We start from the raw sequence: 24,919 nt of genomic DNA on the forward strand, positions 1-24,919 counted from the left end.
AAGCTGCTGATCTGCCTCAGTTGTGGGGGAGCTGCTGAGCACAGTGCTCTGTGAGTGTCATTCATCAGGAGCAACATGGGCTCTTGCTTCTCTTTTCTAGTGTGCATGGCAAGTTCTGTTGGATCATTTGGCTTTTCTCTCTATCTACAGATATTTTTGATTCATCTCCTTTAATTAGCCAGAACATATTCCTGGTTCTGGTACAAGATTAGGGCATCATGATATTCCAGTTGCAGTGAGGCCCCCAATTAGTACAGATACTTTCATTAAAGCAAAGCTAGATGACTTTCATCACTTGCTCTTTTTTTTTTCCTTGAAATAAAATCTTTTTAAAAGCTACTCCTCTTCCCTTTTGAACCAAGAACAGTGTTGCAAGATCCCTTGGTAGGAAAAAATAATCCCCATAAAAATATGATGGGTCCATTTCAAAAGAGATGGGTTTATTAAAGGTAACAGTTTATTAACAGTGACTGTGAAATAGATGGATTTAATGACTTTAATTAGTGCAACACTTTCTGACACAGACCTTGAGGAGAATTTAGCTCCTCTTTTCCATCTCCCTCCTGCACTTCTCTGTGTCTAAAGAAGTGTCAGCAATTCCTCATAGTAAAAGTGAAACAGCTCCTACTCACAGCAATGCAAAGCACAGGAGAAAACTACTGTATCCACAGACCATGGCCACTGGCACTCCAATTAGTGGTAAGGCATAGCATGAGTGCAAAGTAAAGCTTTCAAATATCAGGAACAGAAAATCAAGCTTCCTGAGCTGTCTCTTTATACCTATTTCCTTGGTGTAACCTTACACAGCTCAGCCCTGCTTGCCTGCATCCTCAGGGAGAGATTAGGAGTCTTCTTCACAGAAGGCACAAGCATTATTAACGCCACCCAGTGAGATGAGGGTGACTACAGTGTGCCATGGCTTCCTGAAGTCTATCCCTCTAAAGGTAGGTGGAAATACTGCTGGTAGGTCTCACGTCACCTATCAAGATCAAAATGCCATCATTGTTAGAGAGGGAGAAAAAAAAGATAAATACAATTTTAAATTCTGGTCTGTTTTTTTCTTACTCAGTCCTTTTTCTATGGGATATCCCATATTATCAGAACTGAAAACGTCTGCTTCCATGTTGGTTTTGACCAAACACATTTTCATTCTTGTTTGAAGAAAATGCTTCCTTAAAGTAAAAAATTCCAAAATTTGGAGACAAATATTTGATATTTTGGTTTAATGTCTTCTTGATTTAGGCCATATCTTATTCTGTGATTACAGATTATATTTCTTAAAATTTGTCATTGAAGTATTTTGACCTGATCAAATTTTGATTTTTGAACTGAATTTAAGAATGGTTCATAAAATTTCATTTTTAAGGTAATGATGTGACACAATTGCATTTTGAATGGAAGCATAGTCAAAGGGATAAAATCAACAAGTAGGTAGCCTGCCCCCAGGTCCCCATTCAGAATGAAAACATTACAAAAAGTGGGTATTTCCTGAGGGGCAAAAAGGTAAGTTTTTAACTAGGTTGAGGTCTAATCTTTTTACCAGCCCACCTTTCCTGAGGTTCAAAGTCCTGCCTTTTCTCTCCAAGAGCCGTATGGGTTCAGCACAACCACTCCATAAAAAGCATTTTGGAGGATGTAGCACATGTAAGGAAGTCACTAACAAGTTAAGCCCTGAATATCTGAAAACCCTTCATGGGCATCTGCAAATGACACTTCCCCAAAATTCCTTTCCACAGCCTGGCTATATTTCTGCAGAACCCCAGAAATCACATCTTTGATCTCAGGCACAAAACCCTGTTAGACTCCAGCAAATTCCACAACTTGAATGTGTTAAGATCTCTTTAGAGAAATGATTGAAGGGAAACGTTGAGACTAATGATTCTCCTGAACCTAACAGGCAGAAGCCACACTTATGGATAAGTAAAAAGATAAGGAGTTGACTTCTTCATACTGGATATTCCTTTCTAGCAAATGGATTGCATAGAAAATGTATATATGCATCTGCAAGTGCATGTGTGTGTGCCTGGCAAAGAAACATTTCTAATATGCTATCAGATTAAGGTCCATCAAGGTGGGATTTTTTCCCCTTTTTTCCTATTTTGTTTCATCGTGGATTTAGGTTATTGCCTGCCAGCATTCAGTGCCTCCTGAAGCCTCCTGAAGCTTCCCTTCAGGCCCCAGGGGAAATCCTGCAGCCCCACAGTGAGCAGTGCTGTGCTGTGCCTCTGCAGCGTGGCGCTGTCATGCTGCTGGCTGGAGATGACACAACCAGCCTGGCTCCCACTGAGGGGAAGAGGATGAGTATGTACCTCAGGCTTCTGGAGATCGTCCTCACACCTAATTGATACTGGAGACAAAAATTCAATAGCCTCTGAACACTTTGTAGAAACACCTAGCACAGTCCAAATAATGACAGCACCAAAAGCTTGCATCATAAGAATTTCTTGGGCTAAAATGGAACTAGATACTTGCAGAAGATTTTTCTTTCTTTCTTTCCTCAACATAAAGATTTGAAAGGAGGGAGAAGTATCACAAGATAGGCAATTCCTTCCAGAGAGGTTTCTTTATATAGGTCCATGTGAACGCTCTTGGTAAGGGAAGAAAAAATAAAGTAATGCTCTGAAATAAAATTTGTACAGAGGTAGCTTTTTTTTTGAAGTGACATCCCGTTTCCCAAGAATTCTATGTAGCCTTTAGTCAGTCTTGTTTCTTACAGTTCTCTGTGCTTTGCATGGTAATTAGCTGCTCGTGTTATCAGCAGCACGACGCTCCGGGCTATTTCTTCAGCAGCCGCTGCCGTTATCCTCGGCGGCAGCTCCTCGCATCCTCCTGCCAGACCTCGCGGCAGCCGCCCCTGCCTGCAGATGCTCGGCGTTCTGCAGGCGCTGCTGACTGAAGGACTGCATCCGAGGGGGAACAGGCTGAGCCCACTTTCCCTGACAGGTCCCCAAGACTTGCCAGTATTTCTCTGACGGTCCACTGGAGGTTCAGCGAGGCAAGTTTGTTATGACAGATCGCAAAACAGAAAGGAAGACAAACGAGACGGGCTCGTCAGTGTCAGAACAAACACAGGGGAGCAGCTCCTCAGCTTAGTTTGCAACAGCAGCCTCAAAGTCTTTATTTGGTTTTAATTTTAATTTTAAAAAATAATAATTAAAACGTTCATTGCACGAATGTCCTGTGGCTATTGAGAGGGTGGAGGGACTGCTTTGCAGAGCCTGCCAGCAGTGGCGACATCAGCCTTACGCAGGGGCTGCGTCACACAGCCGGCACCAACGCAATAGTGCTCGGATGGGGAAGTCCACCGAAGCAAATAGCGTGTCAAGGGCTCCGTGCTGCTTGTTCTCTGCAGCTAATGCAATCCCTTCTTTTAATTTACATTTCAAGAAACATTTACCAGCTTTTGTTTTTTTTGGTTTTTTTTTTTTTTTTTTCCCCAAGTTAAACTGTGGCCACAAAGTTAAATTCAGTTTGCCAGATTCCATGGCAGAGCATGTTCCTCTGTAATGTCAGTAGACATGTAGTGGATGGTCTAGAAAGTTTGATATCAACAGTAATGTTAAGATGTTCATAAGTACACAAAGCAAAAAAAAAAAAAAAAAAAAAATTAAGAAATTTCTATTTGGCACTCAAAAAGTTAAAAACAAAGAGGAAAATGTAGAAACTGAGGGGGTTTTCCCCAAATTTTATATCAGTTTTACATATCTTGTCTTTGGTTTTGTGTTTCCAGCTTATTTTTCACCCTTTGAAATGCTGCATGATGATATTGAGAGGAAGATCTGAAAAGTTTTTACTTCCTGCCCAGAGAGATGATGGGCTAGAAAGAAAAGCTAAAGTTGTAGTTCTGGAGTAATAGAAAGCAAAATGTCTTGCTGATGAGTACTTGCAGACTGTTTTCACTACACTTCTAGGAGAGTTATTTAATTTTGTAACAGACGCTTGTTCCTAATCCTAGTCTGAAATAGCCTGTTGCCAAATTCACATTCAGTATTTTTATCCTCACAGAGAAAGAGAGATCGTCATTTTATCATATGTTCAATGTACTCTGTACAGCATAAGATCATATGGTCATCTCATCCCTTCTTCTGTAAGATGGCAATAGACTAGAACAGCCAACTTAAGGGTGGCAGTGAATTTGTTGCTCTCTAAACAAGGCACTCATCATGAAGACTTTACACTCTCCACTGTTAGTGGGATAACAAGTGAACAAACTGGGCCTTGGGGAAGGAATGGGAAAAATAGATGGAAATCCACAGAGAAGAGAGAAATAGCAATTATCTAATAATAAATTCTATATTATTAAATATACAGAGATTGTTGTTTCTCTCCATCTTGCTAGGTTCACTGGCAACATGAACACTTGTCCTTCTGTTCCTGTGACAGAAATATCACACATGGTGCTGTGCAGCTCCTCAGGGGCAGGTCTGAGGTCAGAACATGACTATCTGCTCAGGGCAGCAGCTTCTCTTCAGCATCCATATATCAGATATGAGTAATTCTCCAAAGTCTGACTTCACCACGTGTTTAGTACCTTTGCCTTTGAAATCAGTGGTTTATTTTGTAGTGAACTGTAAAGCTGATGGACTGTGTTTCACCAAGAATGGTTAATGTCATTCATTTGTTTAACAATTAAGGGCCATATTCAGCAAAGATTTAGCAGGAGTGCAGGCAATAAAGCATGTACAACTTTCTATGAATTGGCATGAAACAACAGCCACAAAAAATTAGAAAAAATAAATTGTTCTTTTGCATATGTATGGCTGTTGTTCTCCTGACCTTGGTTACAGCTGGTGGGCTTTAGGCAGTTGAAGATCCAGATGTCCTCTGTCCCCCAGCTCAGACTGAGGTATGGTGGTAAGTGTCCAGGACTTGTACATATTGGTCAGTGCGATCATTTGGCTTTAGTCGGCAGAGGTATCCATTTTTGAAAATGCCTTGTGACTTTTTGGGTGCACAAATACAGATGTGGTAGAGAAGTCTGATTTCCAGATGAGAAGAGCTCAGCAGTTTGGAATATGAATTGCTTTGATATATCTCCAGGTGCACACCTGAAAATTCAGAGCATCCAGAGGTTTTTTGGAAACAAGAGGAGAAGACCAAACTCACCTCTCTGCTAGCTCTTTGGGTACAGTAATTACCAGATGGATTTTTTTTTTCTATCCCCCTTTCCCACATGGAAGACCTCAAGCCCCAGTCCCCTGCTTCCTGAGTTAGTTCTGTTCTGCAAAAAGAAGGAAGCCTCTTTTGGGGGTGATTTTCAGGGAATATAGTGTGGTGAAGGAAATCCCCAGAGAGCTTGCTGGATGCAGCAGCCACCTGTATCTTGTGGAGAGTTGTAGGAGATGGGCACTCCCTTGGCATCCGTACCTCCATCCAAGTGTGCCCTCTGTTCCCAGTTGTGCTGGGCAGTGCGAGCAGACTGTGGGCAGAGGGCAGGCATGAGGGAGGGGGATGTGGTGTGTGTCTCATGCTGCCTCGTCCTTGCTGGCAGAAGTTTGGCTCCCAGTGAACACCCAGGCTGGCTATGTAGGTGAGGCACCGTCTGGATGGTTCCTGTGGGGGAATAGCTGCCCTGCCAAATCTCTGGTTTCCCCTCTGCAGAGGAGCTCTGGAGTGAGTCATACTGCTTGGGAGAGTGGGATTCTTCTGTGCCCTCAGTCCCACAATGCACAGATGGGCTTAGAGTCAGCACTTGAGGAAATCACGGCTTCTCAGGGCTGCTGTGCCTATGCTCAGTATTGCTGCCTGTGTTGCAATCTCTGCGGCTCTCCCCTTGGCATCACATCTACCCTATACATGCTCAGGCTTTGCACAGATAGTGTCACTGCAGAGCTGTGCAGCACAAAGGATGTGGAGAGATGTCATTTACTTAATAGAAATAAATGCACATTGGATCCATGTACATGCAATAACAACTTTGCTTCTGCTTCCTCATACGCAGTAGAGCCAAAACTGCAGGAACAGCACCCAAAAGTGGTGTGAAAAAAGTCTGCTGAATTTATAGAAATATGTTGCAATCATATGTAAACACTGTAAATATTGCATCTTCCTGTGGTGCTGAAAAGGAATAATTTGAGAATTTAAGCAGTGCAACTTTTCAGATGCTGGAAGACTTGGTCTCATTTTGAACCTGTAATAGCAGTCAGAATATATTTCATGTGACAACCATGTCTTCAGACCTATTTGTTATTTCTTTTTAAAACATAAACAAACTCTCTTCTCATTTTGTTTACAGGACAGTGGAACAGGAGATAACAGCTGCATTGAAGAAATATTGCGGGTAGGAATCCTAAAAAAATCATTTTTTCCGGTCCAATTTTGTTTGCTCTGAAAACCCAAGAGAATAATAAGAATATTGCAATTACTGCTGTTAAAATTTTCCTCCTTTAAATTGTCATCTTTCTAAGGAAAAAGTAGGCAAAATTATTTCCTCATGAAAAATATTTGAAAAATCTGTGAGAACAACCTTTCAAAGCCTGTGGATTTCACTGCTACTTTATGCCTGTACAGCTGACCTTCATGCATGGAGAAGCAGATAATGGGATAAATTATAAACTGAAATGTACAATGATGTTTCAGGTTTACAAACCATGCAAAGTGCATGTTTCCATTAATCATGACTGTCAAAAATCTTAATTTTGAAGGGAGGTCTAGGAAGGTCATTTTCCACCTGGATTTAATTATGTAATGTCATTATTTTCATTATGTCCATTACATAATGACAATGTGCAAAATCTGTAGTTATTTCCATATTTCATTATTATTTCTTTTATCTTTGTAATTTCTAGTTTATTTTCATAGAGCAAATTAATACACATCCAGACAGATCTTGGCTTGAATTAACTTGGATATTGATTATTTTCTGTGGCAGAAAAATTTGTAAACAGTGAAACTTTTCTGTAATATTTTAACTCATGTAGTTATTTTGCTTCTTTTTCAAAAATGATAATTCAATAATTCACAATGCTTAAAAATCTCATGTAATAGTGATTCAAATACAAAGCAAGGTAGATGGAATGATAAAACCTCACTGTTGCTCTGTGTGCTTCTACCTCTTGGATATTCCACTACCCAAATATTTCTGATGATTTATAAATGACAGGGTTATAAATATTTGGTTTGGAGGTTAGCAGTGCATCAAGCCTGCTGTTTCTAAAGGCATTTCTCCATTCTGCCTCAATATGTTAAATGCAGCTTTTAATTCTTAAACTGGATGAAGAGTTTATGGAAGGGTGATGATGATGTATTGCTTATGACTTCACTGGCAGAGTTTTTACTTAGCTAACAGTTACAAAGTAGGCTTTGTTAGGTCTTAGGTGCAAATTCAACAAGCCTAAGCCACAGTCCCTGCTGGTTTGTTACAAATTAGTGGCAGATATCATGAATTCACTATGTGATGTGACACTTAGACTCCCATTTTCATTTTAAAGTAAGGCTTTTAAAATGAGCAGTCAGAGAAACTGGTCTTCCTCCTTTAGTTTCTGTAGCTTGACTCATAAAATTAAGCTGAAATGTAGAAGAGGCACAATTCCTTCCATGCAGAAGATGGGGGGTATGTAAGAGACCCCATCTGAGAAGAAAAATGCACTGTATGACTAAAGATAGTAAGGTGCATCTCCAAAACAATGAACACAGCTGCTGCTCTCTTTTTTTTTTTTTTTTTTTTTTTTTTCCTTTAGAATGTTCCTCAAGAAATATTTTTGCTAAGCTTCATGATGGGTAACCTCATCAATCTGCCAATCTTCCATGTCTGCAAACCTGGGCATCACTTTCTATTCTGACCTTCCCTTGCGTCTCTGTGTCTAAGAGTACGCATAAATCTTCCAGGCTGTTACTCTACAGAATTTCTGACTGAAGCTCTTTATTCTCAAGGGTGTAAGTCTTTGGTCCAAAATTTTCATTACACACTTTGATTGCTGCTGCGTCCTTTCCTAGTTTTTGACAAATGCAATGTTACCCACCTCCATTCATGCTGCTGCACAGATCATTTTCCTAGCTTGACATCTTGCCCAGAGACATTTGTCTTCACATCTCACCACTGTCATCTCCTTCTCTATCACATCAAGTATAGCTATTTGTCTCTGATTTTAAGGCCTCCAGTCCATGCTAACATATTAAATTCCTCTTTAGCTTAGCTGGTGATGTCAGAATGTTGCTAAGTTTTACATCAATTAATTTCTCCAATGCTTCCCATCAGATCTGGGAAGAGCCTTGAAAACTTTCCCAATCAGCTCCATAGCTACATCCCAATCTTAAGGGGCTCCTTTTTTCCCAAGGGTGGTGGAAAACCAGTGGTGAGGTCAGGGCTCTACCACTGTTTCTCATGCTTGAACATTTTTGTCCCAATTGTTTCTTGTAGTACTGTCAGGTCAGATACATCCATCTGCTCTCTTTTGTACCGAAAAAGGGATTTTCTATGTCAGGGAACTTACAAAAGCAGTGCTTAGGTACTCTTGTAACACAGATCCAGATCTGCAGTTGTTGTTGTTACTGATAATTACTGGAAACAGCAACAGTAATAATGTGCCTTTGCTGCTCACTTTGTAATTTACTGGCATCTAGACATTTCCATCCCTCTCCATGCCCTCTTTTTGTACTGAGCAGATCCATGAAGTTGTAACACAGATTTTCTACTTTTCTGAAACAGACTGTTTATAAGAAATGCCATTTCCATGGTTTTGTTGGAGGTGCTATTCACATCATAAAGCCCAAGTTTAGCTTCTTTTCAAACAATATATGAAGTTGCTATAGAGGTGCCCAAAGGCAGACAATGAAAAGCCACAGCAGCTGAAATACTTGTGTTACCCTCAGAAGAGATGGCTGGCCTGCTGGAATGTGTTTATTATGGGAAGAGCCACTCCTAATGTATGGAGCATCAGCAAAAGGAAGAAGATGCTTAAAATTCATAATTTTAAGGAACGTTTCACCCTATTTAGGCTGTCTTTTGCACAACACAAAGCAGAAAACATCCCCTCTTTCTAGGTAATGTGTTCCCTGCACAAGTCAGGCTGTGGCTTTTCCATGAAACAGATACTTCCATAGCATGTCCATGTTTCCTCAGTCAAAAGTGAGGGCAGTAGTAAGTGTGCCCCAGGTCTGCTCCATCTGCTTCCCTGTGCTCCCTTCCCCCAGCAGCTGAGAAGAGGCAGGTTTGTGCACAGATCTTGTCACCCTCTGGTTTCAGCATGTGGCCATGGCCAGAGCGAACATCTGGACCTGGGCTGCAAATCAATTTAGGCATAGCTTTAAAATCACCAAATCTGATGTTGCACTCACTGTGACATGATTTTATATTTTATGTGCTGTCTGCTGCAATACAGGTTGCTACAGCTTAAGTCTAGCTTTTTTTGATGTTGTTTTACCAAATGTATCAAAGCTCTATAGACTTTGTAAACTGACAGATACTTCTACACAAAACTGCAGCTTCCAGAGAATGCCCCCAGGTACTGAAACACGGAACCTCTTCCAGTCCTCAAGAAGGTTGATTAACAAGACAGTAACCCTGTTGAGATTGGAGCTGTTGTAAGGTCTCCTGTAGAGTTTATAATCACTGCAGGAATCCTGAACCTCATCTAACCCCATGCACTAATTTATAGCAGCTTCTTCAAAGTGTGCTGACTTCTCTGTCCAGCTGCAGGCACACACTTTGAGGATAGAGAAACTTCCAAGAGAGCCTTCAATGTAAATAACTCCATTAAGACTAAGTTACAGATGTAATGCTGAAACATGAGAGGAAAAGCCTCATTTCTTGCTAGTAGATTTAAAAGACAATTCCTTGTAAGCTTTGCATTGTTCATGGAGGACATGATAGAAAATTTTGAAGTGGAAAATAAAAGTTAAGACTACACAAACACCCTTTGTTCCACCGTGCATGGAGCAGTTGCTGTGTGAGTTCCTGAGACATTGCCAAAGCCAACCTACTCACTTCCTTGCTAAAACATGGGCTGGCTAAGCAAGTTTACTTCAGCTTTGGGGTCCCCAGCACAAGAAGTACATCAACCTGTTGGAGCAAGTCCAGAGGAGGCCACCAAGGGAAGGAGCACCTCTCCTGTGAATAAAGGCTGAGACAACTGCAATTGTTCAGCCTGAAAAAGAGATGGCTTAGGGGTCACCTAATTACAGCCTTCCAGTGCCTAAAGGGAGCCTACGAGAAAGAGGGAGAAAGAGGGAGAAAGACAAGAGCATGTAATGACAGGACAAGGGGGAATGAATTCAAACTAAAAGAGATTAGGTTTACATCATATACTAGGAAGAAATTTGTTACTCTGAGAGTGGGGAGGCACTGGAACAGGTTGCCCAGAGAAGCTGTGGAATGCCCCATCCCTGGAGGTGCTTAAGGCAGACTGAATGGGGCCCTGAGCAACCTGGTCTCATGGAAGGTGTCCCTGCCCTTGGCAGGAGAGTTAGAACTAGAAGATCTGGAAGGCCCCTTCTGACCCAAACCATTGAGTCTGTGAATCTATGATAGTCATTTTGGATGATTTCTATTTGACTTTATTAGTGTGTGGAACTGTGTATTTTGTTATGACTGGTGGGGTTTAAAGTAAACATTTATTTTACTGTAGTACCTTCAAAGAACGGGAGCAACAAGAGTCCTGCCTTTCCACAACAATAACTGTTGCTGTCAATATAGGAGGCACTCTGAGAATATTTGCTATGGAGTTAAGTAAGGGAGTGTGCTGAGTGCAGGCAGTTCTTGATTTGTAAGGTAAGTGGAGATTGATCTGGCTATTCTTACAGTCTTAGCTATGATTTCCTAGAGCTGTGGTAGGAAACCCACAGGCAAGCTGAGCTTTTGATTATTGAAGAGGTTCCTTGTGAATTCCCTGGATTTTTTGTGTTGACATGAGCAGTGTCATTGAACTGGGTAGAGAGAGGCATAGTTTGAGTGTTTGGCCTGCAAACAGTGTTTGGCTGCAGAATGTGAAGACAGCGGGAAGCTGGAGGAGCAACAGGAATGCAGAGAAAGGGCTGGAGAAAATCTGAGGACAGCCAGTTAACACAGAAAAAGCCACGTCCTTTGACATGGCATGGAGCAGTGGGGAGACAGGCTGGGGTCTGTAGTGGAGGAAAGATAATTTCTTTCAGAAGAGATAGAAAAAGCCATTGGGAGGCAGTGAAAGGACATGGACTCTAGCTGAAAACATCCACCCCAGCAAAGAACAACTCTCCTTGGTACCATGAACCTCATGTGCAAGGAGGGATAAGCACCCACAGATGGCCTTGAAATAGGTTGTGACTCCTCATGGCCACAGGACATCCACTTACGAAAATGACATTTTAAGTGTGATGGCTTTGATAAGTGATTTACTTGATTCTCTCTACCCTGTGAATCTAATCAGAGTGTGTAAAGCACTGCACTTTTTATTTGAGCAACATAAAAAAAAAAAAAAGAACGTAAACAGAATCTAATTCTGTATTTTTTCCCTTCCCCACTTGGGATCCCTTGGCTCATTAGCCGTCTTGTTAATTCTTTAGCAGAAAGCATTAAGGATGGACCCATCAAATATTCAGGGCCTTTTTTCAAACCTGAACAGCCATATGTGCCAGGAGATCAGCTGCACTCCATCAGCTGATTGAATTAAAACAAGAACAGAGGTAAATTAGAAACTGTCTGCACAAGAAGACAAATCCTGTGAAAACATGAAATTCTACCAAACACACTGTCACTGTGAATAAGCATCACAGTCAGTGGAGCACGTGTCAATACTTAGAAGGGAGAAAAATCAGTTTCTTAGAGGTAGGTTGTTAGTTCAACAACTGTGAACTGCTGCCTTGTAAATGTTAATGACTGTAAGATCCCACTGGCTGCAGTTAAGCTCCTTGTGGAGTCGGACATGTGAAGAATTACAGAACACAAGTATGGTAATCAGCAGTATATTTCTAAACACTCCTGTTGCTTTCCAAAGCAGAGGAACACCCTACAGGTGGAAGGAGACCCACTTTGCTGCACAGTGCTCATGCAATAGCTGCCTCAGCACTAGCAGAGCATTTCTTTGCAGTCTCACTGCTGGGAAGAAACTGCTGGGCAACATTAAGAGGGAGGTGAGATGGCCAGCCTCAGCCCAGCACCTTTCTGGAGAAATGCAGGTTAGCTGTTGTGACTGAACCTGGTGGGGAAACTCCTGGAAAAGTTTCTGGAGGAACACACCAACTTCAGGCAAAAGAGAGATGGTCAAGGAGAGAGACGGTATGGAGATTTATAAGCAGCCCCAGTTTTCAGACACTTGATTAGTCTCATTGAACACAGAAGTATCCAAAGTGTCAGAATCGTATAAAATAATGCATCAGATGCGTTAAATATCACTTTTTTTTCATTGCAATCTTTCAGAAGAACTTCCACAGCATGGCCTTGCTTTTAGTATCCTAAATTTCAGAGCAATTAAAGCATTATTTTGGCTGATGTATACTGTTCATTGCATTTCTTCAGAATTATTCTTTTTGTCTTTCTTACTCAAATAAATGAAAAATCATACATTTCCAAGAGTGTTTGGAAAATCTAGCATTTCACTCAAGGCACTAAATCCCAGAAACATTAAGACACATTTTGAGCCGTTTCATCCAACCTGAAGTACTCGCCTATAAACATTGCCCTTCTTACCACACCTACACCCAACTCATCCGTACAGAACTTTTTCTGAGCAGTCACTGTGCCTTTGTCAGCTTTCCTCCAGCCAGCCTGGGTACTGCTAGTAGTGTGGACAGCAGCACTGTAGAGCTTCAGCAAGCTCTGCGTGGAGCTTCTCCAGCTTCTCAAGTGAGAATTAGCAGTCCATACGGTACCTTGTTCTGTTGGAGCAAAATTAGCAGCAGTACCAGAGCTAAAGATATTTTGTCTTTGTCCACATAATCTGCAGTGATTACAGAGAGCCATACCTGTGTGCACCACCACCCCCTTGACTCCTCACACCATGAAAATTTCAGGACACACCCTCTGTATGTGGTGCCTTGGACTATCTCTGTGTATCTGCTTAAGCTAGTGTCTTTCTCCATCCAAAAGGCTGGAGGGAGATTGCTTACTTTTCACACATTTTGTGTGAAATGAAACATTTTTCATGCTTTCTCAGATCATCAGGCTCCCTCTCCAGGTGACCTGTTACTTATTGCTAGCTCATCTGAATAGAACCTGCTCCTGGTTTGGCCACCATGCATGGCACATCCTTTTTATTGCCAATATTGTGGTTTTCAACTGTCAATAAGCCTTCACAGCCAACATTTTAAACCTAGATGTGTAAATATTGCTTCCCCGACCCTAAACAGATAGAGTTTGAGGTACAGAACACCATGTAAAATGCATAAAATACTACACTAACAGTTTTAATGTTAACCAACCATAAATTAGTTGTACATCAGCTGTTCCCTTGAATTTTCACTCTTTGATTTTTTTCTGCCTCCACTGTTTTTGTTGAAAATACTGTCTCAAAGGAATCTGAGGTTGGAAGTATGCTGTATATTTAAACCTTGCACATAGTCAATCTTGATGCCAGCTAATAAACCATCTTAAAAAGACAAAAATTATAAATGTTTTAGTGGAAATAGGAGATCAAGCTAGAAACTCATATGTGAGACTATAACTTAGAACTAACACCACTCAAAGGTAATCTGTCTTTCAGTCCTCAGGTGCCAGTGCAGGATGTGGAGGCACACTCTGTGCCGTTAGCCACCCATGTGCTGAGGCACTGACATTTTCAAATACAGCAAAACCTGGTCTTTTTTTGAACTGAATAGGGTGCTATAGACAAAAGAGACCCACATTCCTTTTAGAACTCAAGTAGCTGGTGCACAAAGGCTTTGTGGTAAGGGAAGTCAGGTCAGTATAAAAATGAAACACTACAGTACTAATTTGGCAGGATTAGTTTTAAAAATTGCTGTTCTGTAGCGATGCATATACCCTGTTATTTGACAAAGCAAGACAGAATCCAGAATGAATTATCCAGCCTCTCTGCTATGCAAAAACAATACAGTAAAATACTTACTAATTTTCCCCTCTGTTTAGAGTGTTTCACAAAGCTGGGGAAAAAAGCACAATCACCATCTTGTTCCAATACAGAGAAATGATTCCTTGTTATTAAGGGCAAAGGGCCAGATAGATCCTCATTTTGTATAACCCTGCCACAGCTTCTCTGAGGCCAACAAAATTAATACCAAAATAATACCAGAAAGGATCTGTATTATCAGTCCTAACAAAAGAAGAATAAAATTTGGGCAATAGCAGGCATCTGCACTGCTGGGAGCCTGGAGCTTGAGCCTTCAGCTGCTGTCTTTAGAGAGAAACTGACTTTCTACCCCCTTGGTAAGACTGACACAAACCAAATTGAAACCACAGGGAAGTGTGACTTGACAGAGCCCTTCAGTAAATCCTTTGGTGACAATGGTTTCCTCCTTGATTAAACAGGCATTAAGGAACTGACAGAGAATGTGACTAGATGCTGGTAAACTGTCTGTCTATCCAAAGTTTTGTTTTGCCGTGTTTCCAGGGATGGCTACAGGGCAATGGAGGAAGAGGCAGAGCCCGTACTCCATGTGTTCTGGGCTGCAGACTGCAGTTGTGGCGCAGAGCCAGGCAGTCACCACCCCAGAGTCCCTGATGCCTGCGGACACAGCCCTGGCTTGCCCTGCAGGGTGACAGACCTACTGCCATTCCCACCTTAAGCTGTGTCTCTGAAAAGCTGCGTTAGTTTGAGGTGTGGGTTTCAGTGGCCGACACTGCACAAGTACTTTGGCCATGCACCTTTTGCTGTCTCCTACAGCAAAAATATTTTCTACTGAAAATATTTTCAGTAGACATTCTCTTATATCTAGGAAATTCCTCTGTGGTGCCTGATTTTCTACAACTGGAGATGATCAGCTGGAGCTCTCCCACCACTGTCACATTTTGGTCTGACCCAGGACGCATGAGCTCTCTGTTTATGTCTGAAAGCGGCAGCTCTCCTCATTTGGGAGCTGACACAAATATTCTTTTGTTAATCTTACTTAATCATATTTAGGAGCAGCACATGAGTTAGCAGTTAGCTTCACTTGGCTGAAAGACTTTAAGGAAATTGTGGGAGAAAAGAGGATTCTAATAAAAGGAAATTAAATCACTTTCAAGAATATTCTATTGCAATGTCTGTACTTACTAATAAGTAAAATGCACTAATTTGTGTTCTCTTTGCCTGAGGCTAAACAGCATTGTGTGGCTCGTGCCCAAAAAGCTAAGCTCTCTTGCAGCCAAGCAGCAGAGTGACTTCACCCGTGCTGCCTGTTGGGAGAGACCCCAGGCATGCAGGATTTTTCCTTGCTAGAGTCAAAGCCGTGCTGCTGTCAGTGATTTAATGATATGAATGGCTGTGGCCAGCACTCAGGTGTGATCCCCTCGCTTGTTAGGAGGGATACAGTCTAATTTTCTGTGGTTTCTTCTTGCGTTGTGCAAAAACTCAAAGATTTTACAATACAGTACAATACAGTACTAGCCACACTGCAAAAAAAAAAAAAAAAGTGGTTGAAAATCTGTAACATTTCAAATTCTATGTATTTTGGCATGTTTTTGCCATTGTAGTTCTCTGCCCTTGGGAGATACTGGGTTGGGTTTTTCTTTGAAAATGTAAAATTTGGTTTTGAAGGAAACACAAGAGCATAAGCAGCCAGTTGTCTGCAGTGATGTTAATAGCATAATTTAAGAGAGACTGACTGAATACCGATCAAGTCTTGACCAACCAAAATGCCATAGTAGCCGTCCTTTATGATTAGTGCTAAATGCCATTTACTGTGGATGGTGCATTGTGTCATTCTTAAAGTTATTTAGGATTTAGTAGCTTAGGAAGTAACATGCTATCACATGGGCTTCAAAAGTGAAATACTTGGAAATCATGCAATTGCTTAATATACAAATTTTTAATGTTTTCTGAAATTATGGGCCTCTGAGTGAGTTATCCAAACAGTCCCACTGTAGAAATTATAATGAAGATGGTGATAAAACATGATAAAACGTAACATTTCTGACAGTTTCTGAAAATCTAATTTTTGCCAACAGAATTAATTTAATTTTAAAAAGACATTTTTTTGCAATAATATTGACTATACTTAAAGTCACCAAGACATACAAGGGTTTACATATAGGCTTCTGTCAAAAAACATGCAATTTTATATAGAAATTGCAAGCCTGTCACTTTACCCTTGGAGAGAAAGAAAGTTATTCAGAGTAATGACAATAGGTTGGTGGGAGAGAAAGCGGACTTCACGCAGTAAAAACATTTCTCTCCAGCAGTGTGGGTTTTCCACAGGAATTTTTTTTCATTAATATTATCAAGTTATTTGTTATTTACTCATGAATGCTGAACAAATACTGAGCAAATCCAAGACATTATTAATTTTTCTCATATTGCATGTTCGCATATGTAATGGTTCATTATAACTCTGCATTTTCAGAGTATTCCAATGTAAATGAAAAGAGCCCAATTAAAAAAATTGTAGACCCTGATCTAACCTTTGTTGACTTCAGATCCTGATTTTGAATTGAGCACCAAAAGAGAAAATCATGCCTATTAAATTGAGTAAACATTTTCTTCATTTATCTGGGTGGCTTTTTTCTGTCAGTGAAAACTATTTTTTGCTAAGAATGCCAACCCTTAAAAACTTAATGAGTATTAATGAAAGGCTGGAATAATTTAGCATGGACAAAAAGAGGGTAATTTTCCTCACACATTTTGTTAATAGGAACTGAATCTTAAAAGGTCTGTTCTCCTTGTGGTTTGTCAGAATAATTCTCGTTATAGGCGATAGGTACCAGGTATATATGCATCAATAGCAGAATAGACTGCTAAATATAGTTGCTACTGCAGCAGCTGGTTCTCTCTCATGTTCATCAGATGAGAAAGCTCAAAGCTGCAGCAGCCTCATAGCATAAGAAGGATAATGCTTGAAGAAAATTTTTTTGGGGAATAGAGACATGAGCTTGTTTTTTCACTTCAGCCACTTCAGCCTTTTTCCAAGCACATGGATGATGTTCATCCTGCTATCTGTGGGCCTGCCTCACAGGGACAACCAGCCTGCCTTAGCCTAAGGAGACTACCCAGATTTGCTGTGTGCATCACTTTGTCCAGGCTCTGTGATCACTAGAGGTTCTGCAGGCTTTCAAAAAAAAAAAAAAAAAAAAGGTGGTTGGGGCTGTTCCCCATTAGATTGAGAATGAGCATGCATCTCTAGACAAAGCAATAAAAGATCTGCACACTTTTCCTTATCTAAATTTTCCCATCATTTTTTGCTGTCACTCCTCAGCTCCCTTGCATCTGAAGATGACATTTCCTCTCTGTCTTCCAGGCTCAGCCTGGCTTTCCCTCTCTCTCCCCTCCCAGGCAGCAGCATCTTTCATCCTCCCTGGTGTCTTTCTGCTCAGAGAGCTGCCTCCAGGCTCTCTTCTCCTAAACAAGCTGCCTTTGTCTCTGGGCCCTTGGAGTCTCACAGGAGTCACTTAGGCTCTCTGATTTTTTTTTTAAGACCCAGGATTAGTATCTGATATCTTTTTTCACTTGTCTGGGATTTTCCACTATCCACATCTAGACCCCTCTGGAGAGGCAGGGAAAAAAAAACATGGCCCTTAACCTTTTATTTGCCTTGGATAAAATCTTTTCAGGTGCTGATAATCTTCAGCTATCAACCTTCTCATGCACAGACATAAAGTTTTTTTCCTTGTCTTCTTAGCATATGGAGTATAAAGCATTACATAGTAAAAAACAGCCATAAGGAATTCATAAATTATACATAGGCAGATTCCCCAAATCATCAAACATTCCCTTCTGTTAAAGATGTTCCCTATCAGTTATTTTTTGCTGTGGTGTATCTACCTTTCCATATCTTGTCATCTAAGCTTTCATGGGTTGTTTTCTTTCTTGTTTTTCTTGTTTGGTTGGTTTTTTCTGTTTTTTTGTGGTTTGTTTTTTTTGTTGTTGTTTTGTTTTTTTTGTTTTGTTGTTGTTGTTTGTTTGTTTGTTTTTTGGTTTTTTTGTTGTTGTTGTTGATTGGTGGATTTTTGTTTGGTTTTGGTTTTTGTTGAGGTTTTTTTTGTTGTTGTTATGTTTTGGTAATTTCAGTGAGTTGAGATTTAAAACAAACCAACAGAGTCTGTTTTTTTACCCCTGTCTCTGTCTGTCTTTGCTAGCAGAAACCATGCAGCTTGGGTGAACAAGTGAAGGGATTTCTCAGCTTAGATAGACACAGACCCAGGGTGTTTGGTTTTGATGTCCTTTCTCAGATGCTTCACTTGGCAAAAGATAATTCAAAAGCCATGCCAGCTAAATAATGTGAGTACTAATAAATTCTACACATGCAGAAATGGGTTGATCCATGATTGCCTCTTATTCTGCTGTTGAAGTGCCTGGTTTTTTGGACAAAAGCCATTGAATTAATATGCAGAGTACACCATAGGAAGCACGTAGGACGCAGGGCCAGCAAGAAGTACTTAGTTGTGATGAAACCATTATTATATGATCTATTGCAATGTGTCCTCAGTTTTTCCACAAAAGATGCCATTCTTACCAAGTTTTTAAGGCCATGTTTCAAATCAAATCTTACAAGTACAAACTTTGGTGTCTTTAAAATACAATCCAAGGATTTTAAAGCATTGTTGGCTTGGCAGATGCATCTTTATGAAGCTCATATCCCAAAATAAAAGCACTTTAAGAATCCTGCAACTTAAAGTGTGTTAAAGTAAATGAAAATGGAGCATTTTTTGAGATGAAGATAAGGAGAATCAAGTGTTGAAGCCAACAGAGGTAAAAGGGTAAATATAGATGATCATACACCCATCCACCGCGGCCATTCCTCTCCAGCTCACCTTCACTCATCTCCCCACTGCTCTGTTGCTGTTTCTGTATCCAGAAGGGATTGGGTGCAGGGTCAATCCAGCCAAGCACTGCAGTTTTTCTGTGTGGAGCAAGTCAGGCTCCTGCTGTGAATCACGCTCATGCTGCTGCCTCCTGTTCGCTGGGTCCCGTGAGAACTGAGAGGGAGCAGGCACCCAGCCCCGAGGTCAGGGCCAGACACGGCCAGTGTGAGCACCCCGTGCAAAACAGACTCAGCACTGACAGCTGAATGCTTTGTGTTAGTTCTGAGCAGGAGGAATTTGAGCAAGAACCTCCAATCTAAGATGTGAAATGTTATAAAGATCTGCAAAGTGAGATGCTTGGTGTAGGAGAGCGCTGTTGGTTCATCTGACTCCATCTAAGCTGTTGGTGGCCAGGAGGTCCTTCTGATCTCACATGTCTATCTGGGTCCTACCTGGACAGCAGGACAACAAACCTACATAAATCAGTCCACACAACTTCCCTGCACCCTAGTTTCAGCCCCAAATCCCCTGGATGTATAGGTTGAAGGGAGTCCCAGCGTAGCTCAGATGCATTATGGATCTAAGAAGAGGGAAGACAAGGAGCATGGAAAACAAAGTACAGCTCTGCAGGTGAATTCAGACTAAGTCAGAAGGAAATTTTTCTGTTCCTGTCCTATCCAATATTTATGTCCTTTATCTCAAAATAGAATTAAGCTGTGAGAAAGCCTACAAAATGCACAACTGCATTTCTCCATAAAATTACACGGTTTCTTCTTTTTGGAATAATGACTGTAAATTCCTTGGTATCATGGAGACTACTTAAGGTCACATTTACCAAAGCATATTTAAAGAAAGTTCAGACCTTTTGTGTCTGACACATTCTGATTATCTGTCTGGAGGCAAGGCTCCTCATTTTGATATGTAATGAATAAAATGCACAAGTGGAAGGAATGAGGATAATGAATTTGCAGGATAATTTTACTAATTATCTTGTTGCTGATCATAAAACTAAGGCTCTGCAAGTCAATCCTACCACAGCAATTAATATGCAATGCCTAAAGCTGTTCTTGTAACATTTATTATGTATCTCTCTGGTTCTGCACAAGTTGAGAGTTTACTATTAAATTTGTAAAAGTGGGGTTAGTAACATGTTCATTGTTCTAAGCACGACGTGTAGAATTACACAGGTTTACCAAAGTCTGAAGTAAACGAATGCATATAAAATAAGATTTTCTTTTACTGTGTGAATATTACATGATGAGTTGAGATGGAATTTATCTCACCTTGTTGTTATCTGAAGATAGGCATCTAATCTAAGTTAGGAATTTAATCTCCCTACATAGTCACAGGAGAGAGGGACAAATTAGCCTCTCAAGATGCTTTTCTCCTCACCAACTACACAAGGATCTCAGTCTCTTTGCTAATTTTTTTTTATTATTATTATTAAAGTTAAAATCGATTAAGTTTGTTGTTGAGAAGTGGTGAATAGGAAATTTTTCAAGGAAAGGAGTCAGAAATAAGTAATAGTATGATAAGGTTATGATTGACCCACCAACCATTTGGATGACAATGTTTAAAAGGTAGTTGGAGGACATAAACATAGAGTCAGTCCACAGTGATGATCTGCCTTTGGGAACAAACCAAGAACATGAAAAACTATTTGTCAAAGTGAGAGAGACAAGCTCAGGAACCTTAATAAGATGCTCAGTTTTGACTTTAGGAACTGGACCCGATGAGTGAGGGTGAAAAATTACTGGCAAGAAAGACAACAGCAAACACAATATTAGAGAAGTGAAAGTGGGAGGAAGCAAGTGGATCCTGGCACCTATTTCTTCTGCATCCAGAGGACTAGGAGCTCAATCTCCTCCCTCCCCAGAGCAGTGCAGAATTGTCTCCCTCCCTGTGTAATTGACCACGAATCTCCTAAACTGTTCCTGTGACCTTCACTGCTTTACACTCCGCTATACAGAGGTTTAGATATTGCCCATTATTTCTCCTATGTAGAAAAATCCAGTGTTTAATTCATTCTGGTGCAAAAGGGAATCTAAAGAGAAAATCTGTAGGCATTAGAAATGAGGAATTCTATAGGATGACTCTGTGGCATGGGAGTGCTCTGGGAAAGTGGCATGGTAGATCTTAAGCCTGTGACCTCAGTTTTGTGTCATTCTGCCTGGGCTCTGTAGGCACCTTGTCTTCACCTCAGTATTTGTTTAAGCAGACTGTAGTCGTTGGCACTGCCCATATGATGGAGAGCATTGTGATAGGTATACAATTTTTTCTTAGGAAAAAAAATACAAATCCTCCCAAAAAGATCTATCCAGACTACTCCTGCAGGAAGCTAACATACCATAAAGTTTTTGATAACTAAATCCATTTGGTGTTTCATCTCCCACCTCAAATCATTTCCTTCTGATATTAGACAAAACTACAGCACAATAAAAACCAATAATGATCCAGCACTTGGCTTAATAAAAGAGTCTTTTGAACTGCTATAACAACATAGAAAAGAGGTCATCCATTTCAGCATAGATCTTAAAGTTAGCTAGAAATATTTATAATATTAACAGAAGAATCAAAGCTGCTTCTCTGCCAACCATGCCACAAATAAGAATTCTGCAAGTAAGGACTTTGGAAGCCCCACAGGACTCTGCTTTAATAAGCAAGTCATCTAAAAGCACTGTTGCAGACAGCCATGGGGTACAAAACAACCCAGCCCAGAAATTATCTGGCTGCAGAGAGACATTGGAAGCAACAGGTTCTCTCCAGATAACAGGATAAAAAACAAGACAGTTTTGAAAAATAAATATTTTTCATGTTGCCTTTTTATTTTTTTGTCTCATGTCTTGCTTGGGCTTTTCTCTCCCATAAAAGTTCATCAGAAACATTAAAAGAAGAAATGAAGTGCTGTTTGCAGCTTTTGGTTTTGTTGTTGTATGAAATGGAGAGCATACTGTGCTATAAATAAAAATTTGTAAGCAAATTAAAACCTGCCTAACAGGAGATTAAGATGGTCTGAAGTCACTGACTCAGATCATAAACAGTGCTGCCGTTAGCTGAAACTATTAATCACTGTGGGATGAAATAAAAGAGGAAATTTGTTAAAAAATAAGCAGGGGCAGGATGCTAACTCCAGGGGCATGCTGTTTGGCTCGTTAATAATGTATAACGAAGCGTGTGCCAGATCAAAAGCAAATCACATGCAGCTGGCAGAAAATGAAATGGCATTAGGCAAAGTATTTGTCTAGCTATGAGGCTATTTAAGAAACTGCTGTCTATTAATGTGATGTTGATTAAAGCTTTTCAAATTAAGCTTTTCAAATTAATTTTTGCTCATAGAAACCCCATCAATAAAACATGGTATTGCCTTTTTATATATAAGGCTTGCACGCATATGGGGATACCCATATGTATGCATTATATATTATAAATACCACAAATATTTAGTCACAACTTTGCAAAATTACCAGGAGTTATCTGCAGCTAATTAAATCATCCTCACATTCTTATTGTAATTGATACTCTGTGTGTGTGTGTACTGAATAATTGTTATTTGTCTGTGTTACCATGCTATTTTTGATGCAACAGACATTGATGAAAATCTATAGCAGAGGAAAAATTGAGTGCTGATGTCACATCCTGTTCCTCACATGTTAAATTGTTGGATTCAAAAATCTAGAAGGGACACATCTGTCTGCTGAGCTCCTTCATCTTTGAAAGTGTTAGCTGGGCAAGGGGTCAGGAAGCTGAGGTGTAGTATTTACACAGACAGGTGCTTTTCCACCAGCATTCTGTTGTTAAGACACTGATACACCCATAATGGCTGACGTTAGGCTCATGCAGGAGGCTAGAGATGTGCATCTGCATCTGGGTGCAGTGTGGACCTGTTTTCCATCCAGTAAAAGCCTGAAGCACCAGGCCTGGCCTGAAATATCCATGGTCTAACTGGAGATGTGACCCTTGGTCACGTCTGTTGGGCTGGCTTGGGCTTTTTCTACCTTTGTCAGAGGTCTAGATTCAACAGGAGGGAGTGGGCAGTGTTTCCTCCCAAAACTCAGCAAGGTCTGAAGATCTCCTGAGAAGCAGGAGCTCTTTGAGGCCACCGAGAGCTTGCCAAGTCCCCAGTGTTGCAGCTGTTGCGGGTAGCAGAGCACAATCAGCCCCTCTGCCACCCGCTCCCTCCGCCACCAGCTATTGGAAGGGCAGCGCTACTCTGTGTGCTGCACAATGGGCGACCTCGTGTTGGTGTCAGAGCGCCCCGCGCTTGTCCCCGCGCACAGAACCCATCAGCTGGGGGAAAACACAGCTCCCGCAGCCCTCCAGCCCTGCGCCCTTCGCCAATTACCAACAACACTTCGCTTCTGTCACCACTTACTAAAAACATGGCACAGTTACCGAAATAAGTGAGCACTTAAGGGAAACCCAGACCTTTTATGTCTGCCACTTATTTCCTGATTATCTTCCTGGAGGTCAGGCCCTTAGTTTTGACACTTAATGAATAAAATGCCCACGTTGCAGGAAATGGGATAATGAATTGTGAAAAGACATAATCAGCAATGACTAAATAATTAAGGGAATTGAAATGTAGAGTCATGTGGGAATGTATTAATGATAACATGATTTTTCCATATGCTAAAAAATTCTGTCTGTTTTTAGAAAATCAGTCATCACACATGCTCTGTGGAAAAAAAAATTAATGTAGACTAATATGAACTGTAATTAGATGTTCTGCTTTTAAACAGCTGAATAAAAGATGAAATCATATAGAAAGTATATTTAGATACAAGCCAGAAAGTAAACTGATTATTATTCATAGTGCTGTTAATAGGAGCTGTAATTTATGCATCTAGTGGGATTCATGTTAGGCTATTAGGAAAGGGAGTCACACTTGACTTCCCCTTATGCATTTACATATTTATATATTTTTCTATATCTTGCCAATGTCTCCATCTTTTCAGTTACCTTTAATCTACAAAACTGCTCAGAATAAGACCTCTTACACTGAAATTCTCTGTTGGAGCTCAAAACTTGGCCTTCACTTAGATTAAAGGAAACCACACAAGCTTATCTTGGATCTTATTTGTCCCCTGATGCTGGACTTTTGCAGGTCCTCAGTACTACATGAAGAATGGGAATTTTTAATTTTTCTCCGCACTTCACCTTCAAAGGCTTGCAGCAGAAATTATCCTGGCAGTAGATCAGGATTATGCCTGCTTGTGCTCCCCTCTGTCTATGCTACACTCTCCCTGCTTACCCAGGACCTGGGCTCTCAATTGCTTAGTCCCTGTAGTCTGCACCTAACAAATCCTGGAATCCTCTAATTCGCCACACTCCCAGCACTGGAATCCAAATGATCTGGATTTTACTTGTTGGCAATGCTGAGTTCATAGAATATACAATCCACTATGAATATTTAATACTTTCAGAAGTTCAATTCAAGAATACATTGTGCTTACCTTGTGCAATAACATGGTTAATATTTTCATCTGAAAGTGTCCTGGTATCTAGTCACATGCTAATGCAGACTTGCAGCAATCCCATAAAATATGGGTCAGCTGGAGAGGGTCACATCACCAGATATGTTTGAACAGATGGGTGGGCTGAGGTACAGAGAGCTGTTGTGGTTTGTTCAAGGTAAAAAAGCAAGTGGCAGAGCAAAGATTAAAATTCAAGGCATTAGATCAGCAAAGGATTAAGTGCCATGTTCATCTGCTTCATTTCCAGACATATATAACATGTATCTCAATTAATCTGCAGATTTGGAAATATTCCAGCATTTGGAAATATTGAGCCCATAACTTTGAAGAAAAAAGAGGCAGGGAGACATGACAGAGACTGGGAAGGGACAACAAGGGACTACAGGATGGGGTGGACCAGTGAACCTTCTCCCACAGGAGCTGTGCTGCCACTGGGTTGCAGGGCAGTTTCACAGGTAGCCTGTCCCCATGAGTATGCAGGAGCAATGCAAGGTGATAACCTGAGCAAAGTCCCCACTCACAGCAGATAAGAAAGAGATTTTTCTCTCTGTGTAATGCATAACTGAGCCAAACTACCCCATAAGCCTGACACTGGCTGCTACCAGATCTGTCTGAGATGAGTCCTCAATGAGCCTTGTGATAC

At 40.7% G+C, this 24,919-nt stretch overlaps 1 protein-coding gene across 1 annotated transcript in view; it reads left to right on the forward strand.

Moving 5' to 3' along the window:
• The window catches only part of AFF3 (ALF transcription elongation factor 3), a 273,112-nt gene that overhangs the window by 95,911 nt on the left and 152,282 nt on the right, over positions 1-24,919 (forward strand). The window contains exon 4 of the mRNA XM_053969767.1: positions 6,236-6,280. Coding sequence (XP_053825742.1) covers positions 6,236-6,280 — 45 coding nt within the window. The remainder of the gene's footprint in view (positions 1-6,235; positions 6,281-24,919) is intronic.

The sequence above is a fragment of the Vidua macroura genome, chromosome 2, assembly GCF_024509145.1.
Source record: "Vidua macroura isolate BioBank_ID:100142 chromosome 2, ASM2450914v1, whole genome shotgun sequence".
Lineage (NCBI taxonomy): Eukaryota > Metazoa > Chordata > Aves > Passeriformes > Viduidae > Vidua > Vidua macroura.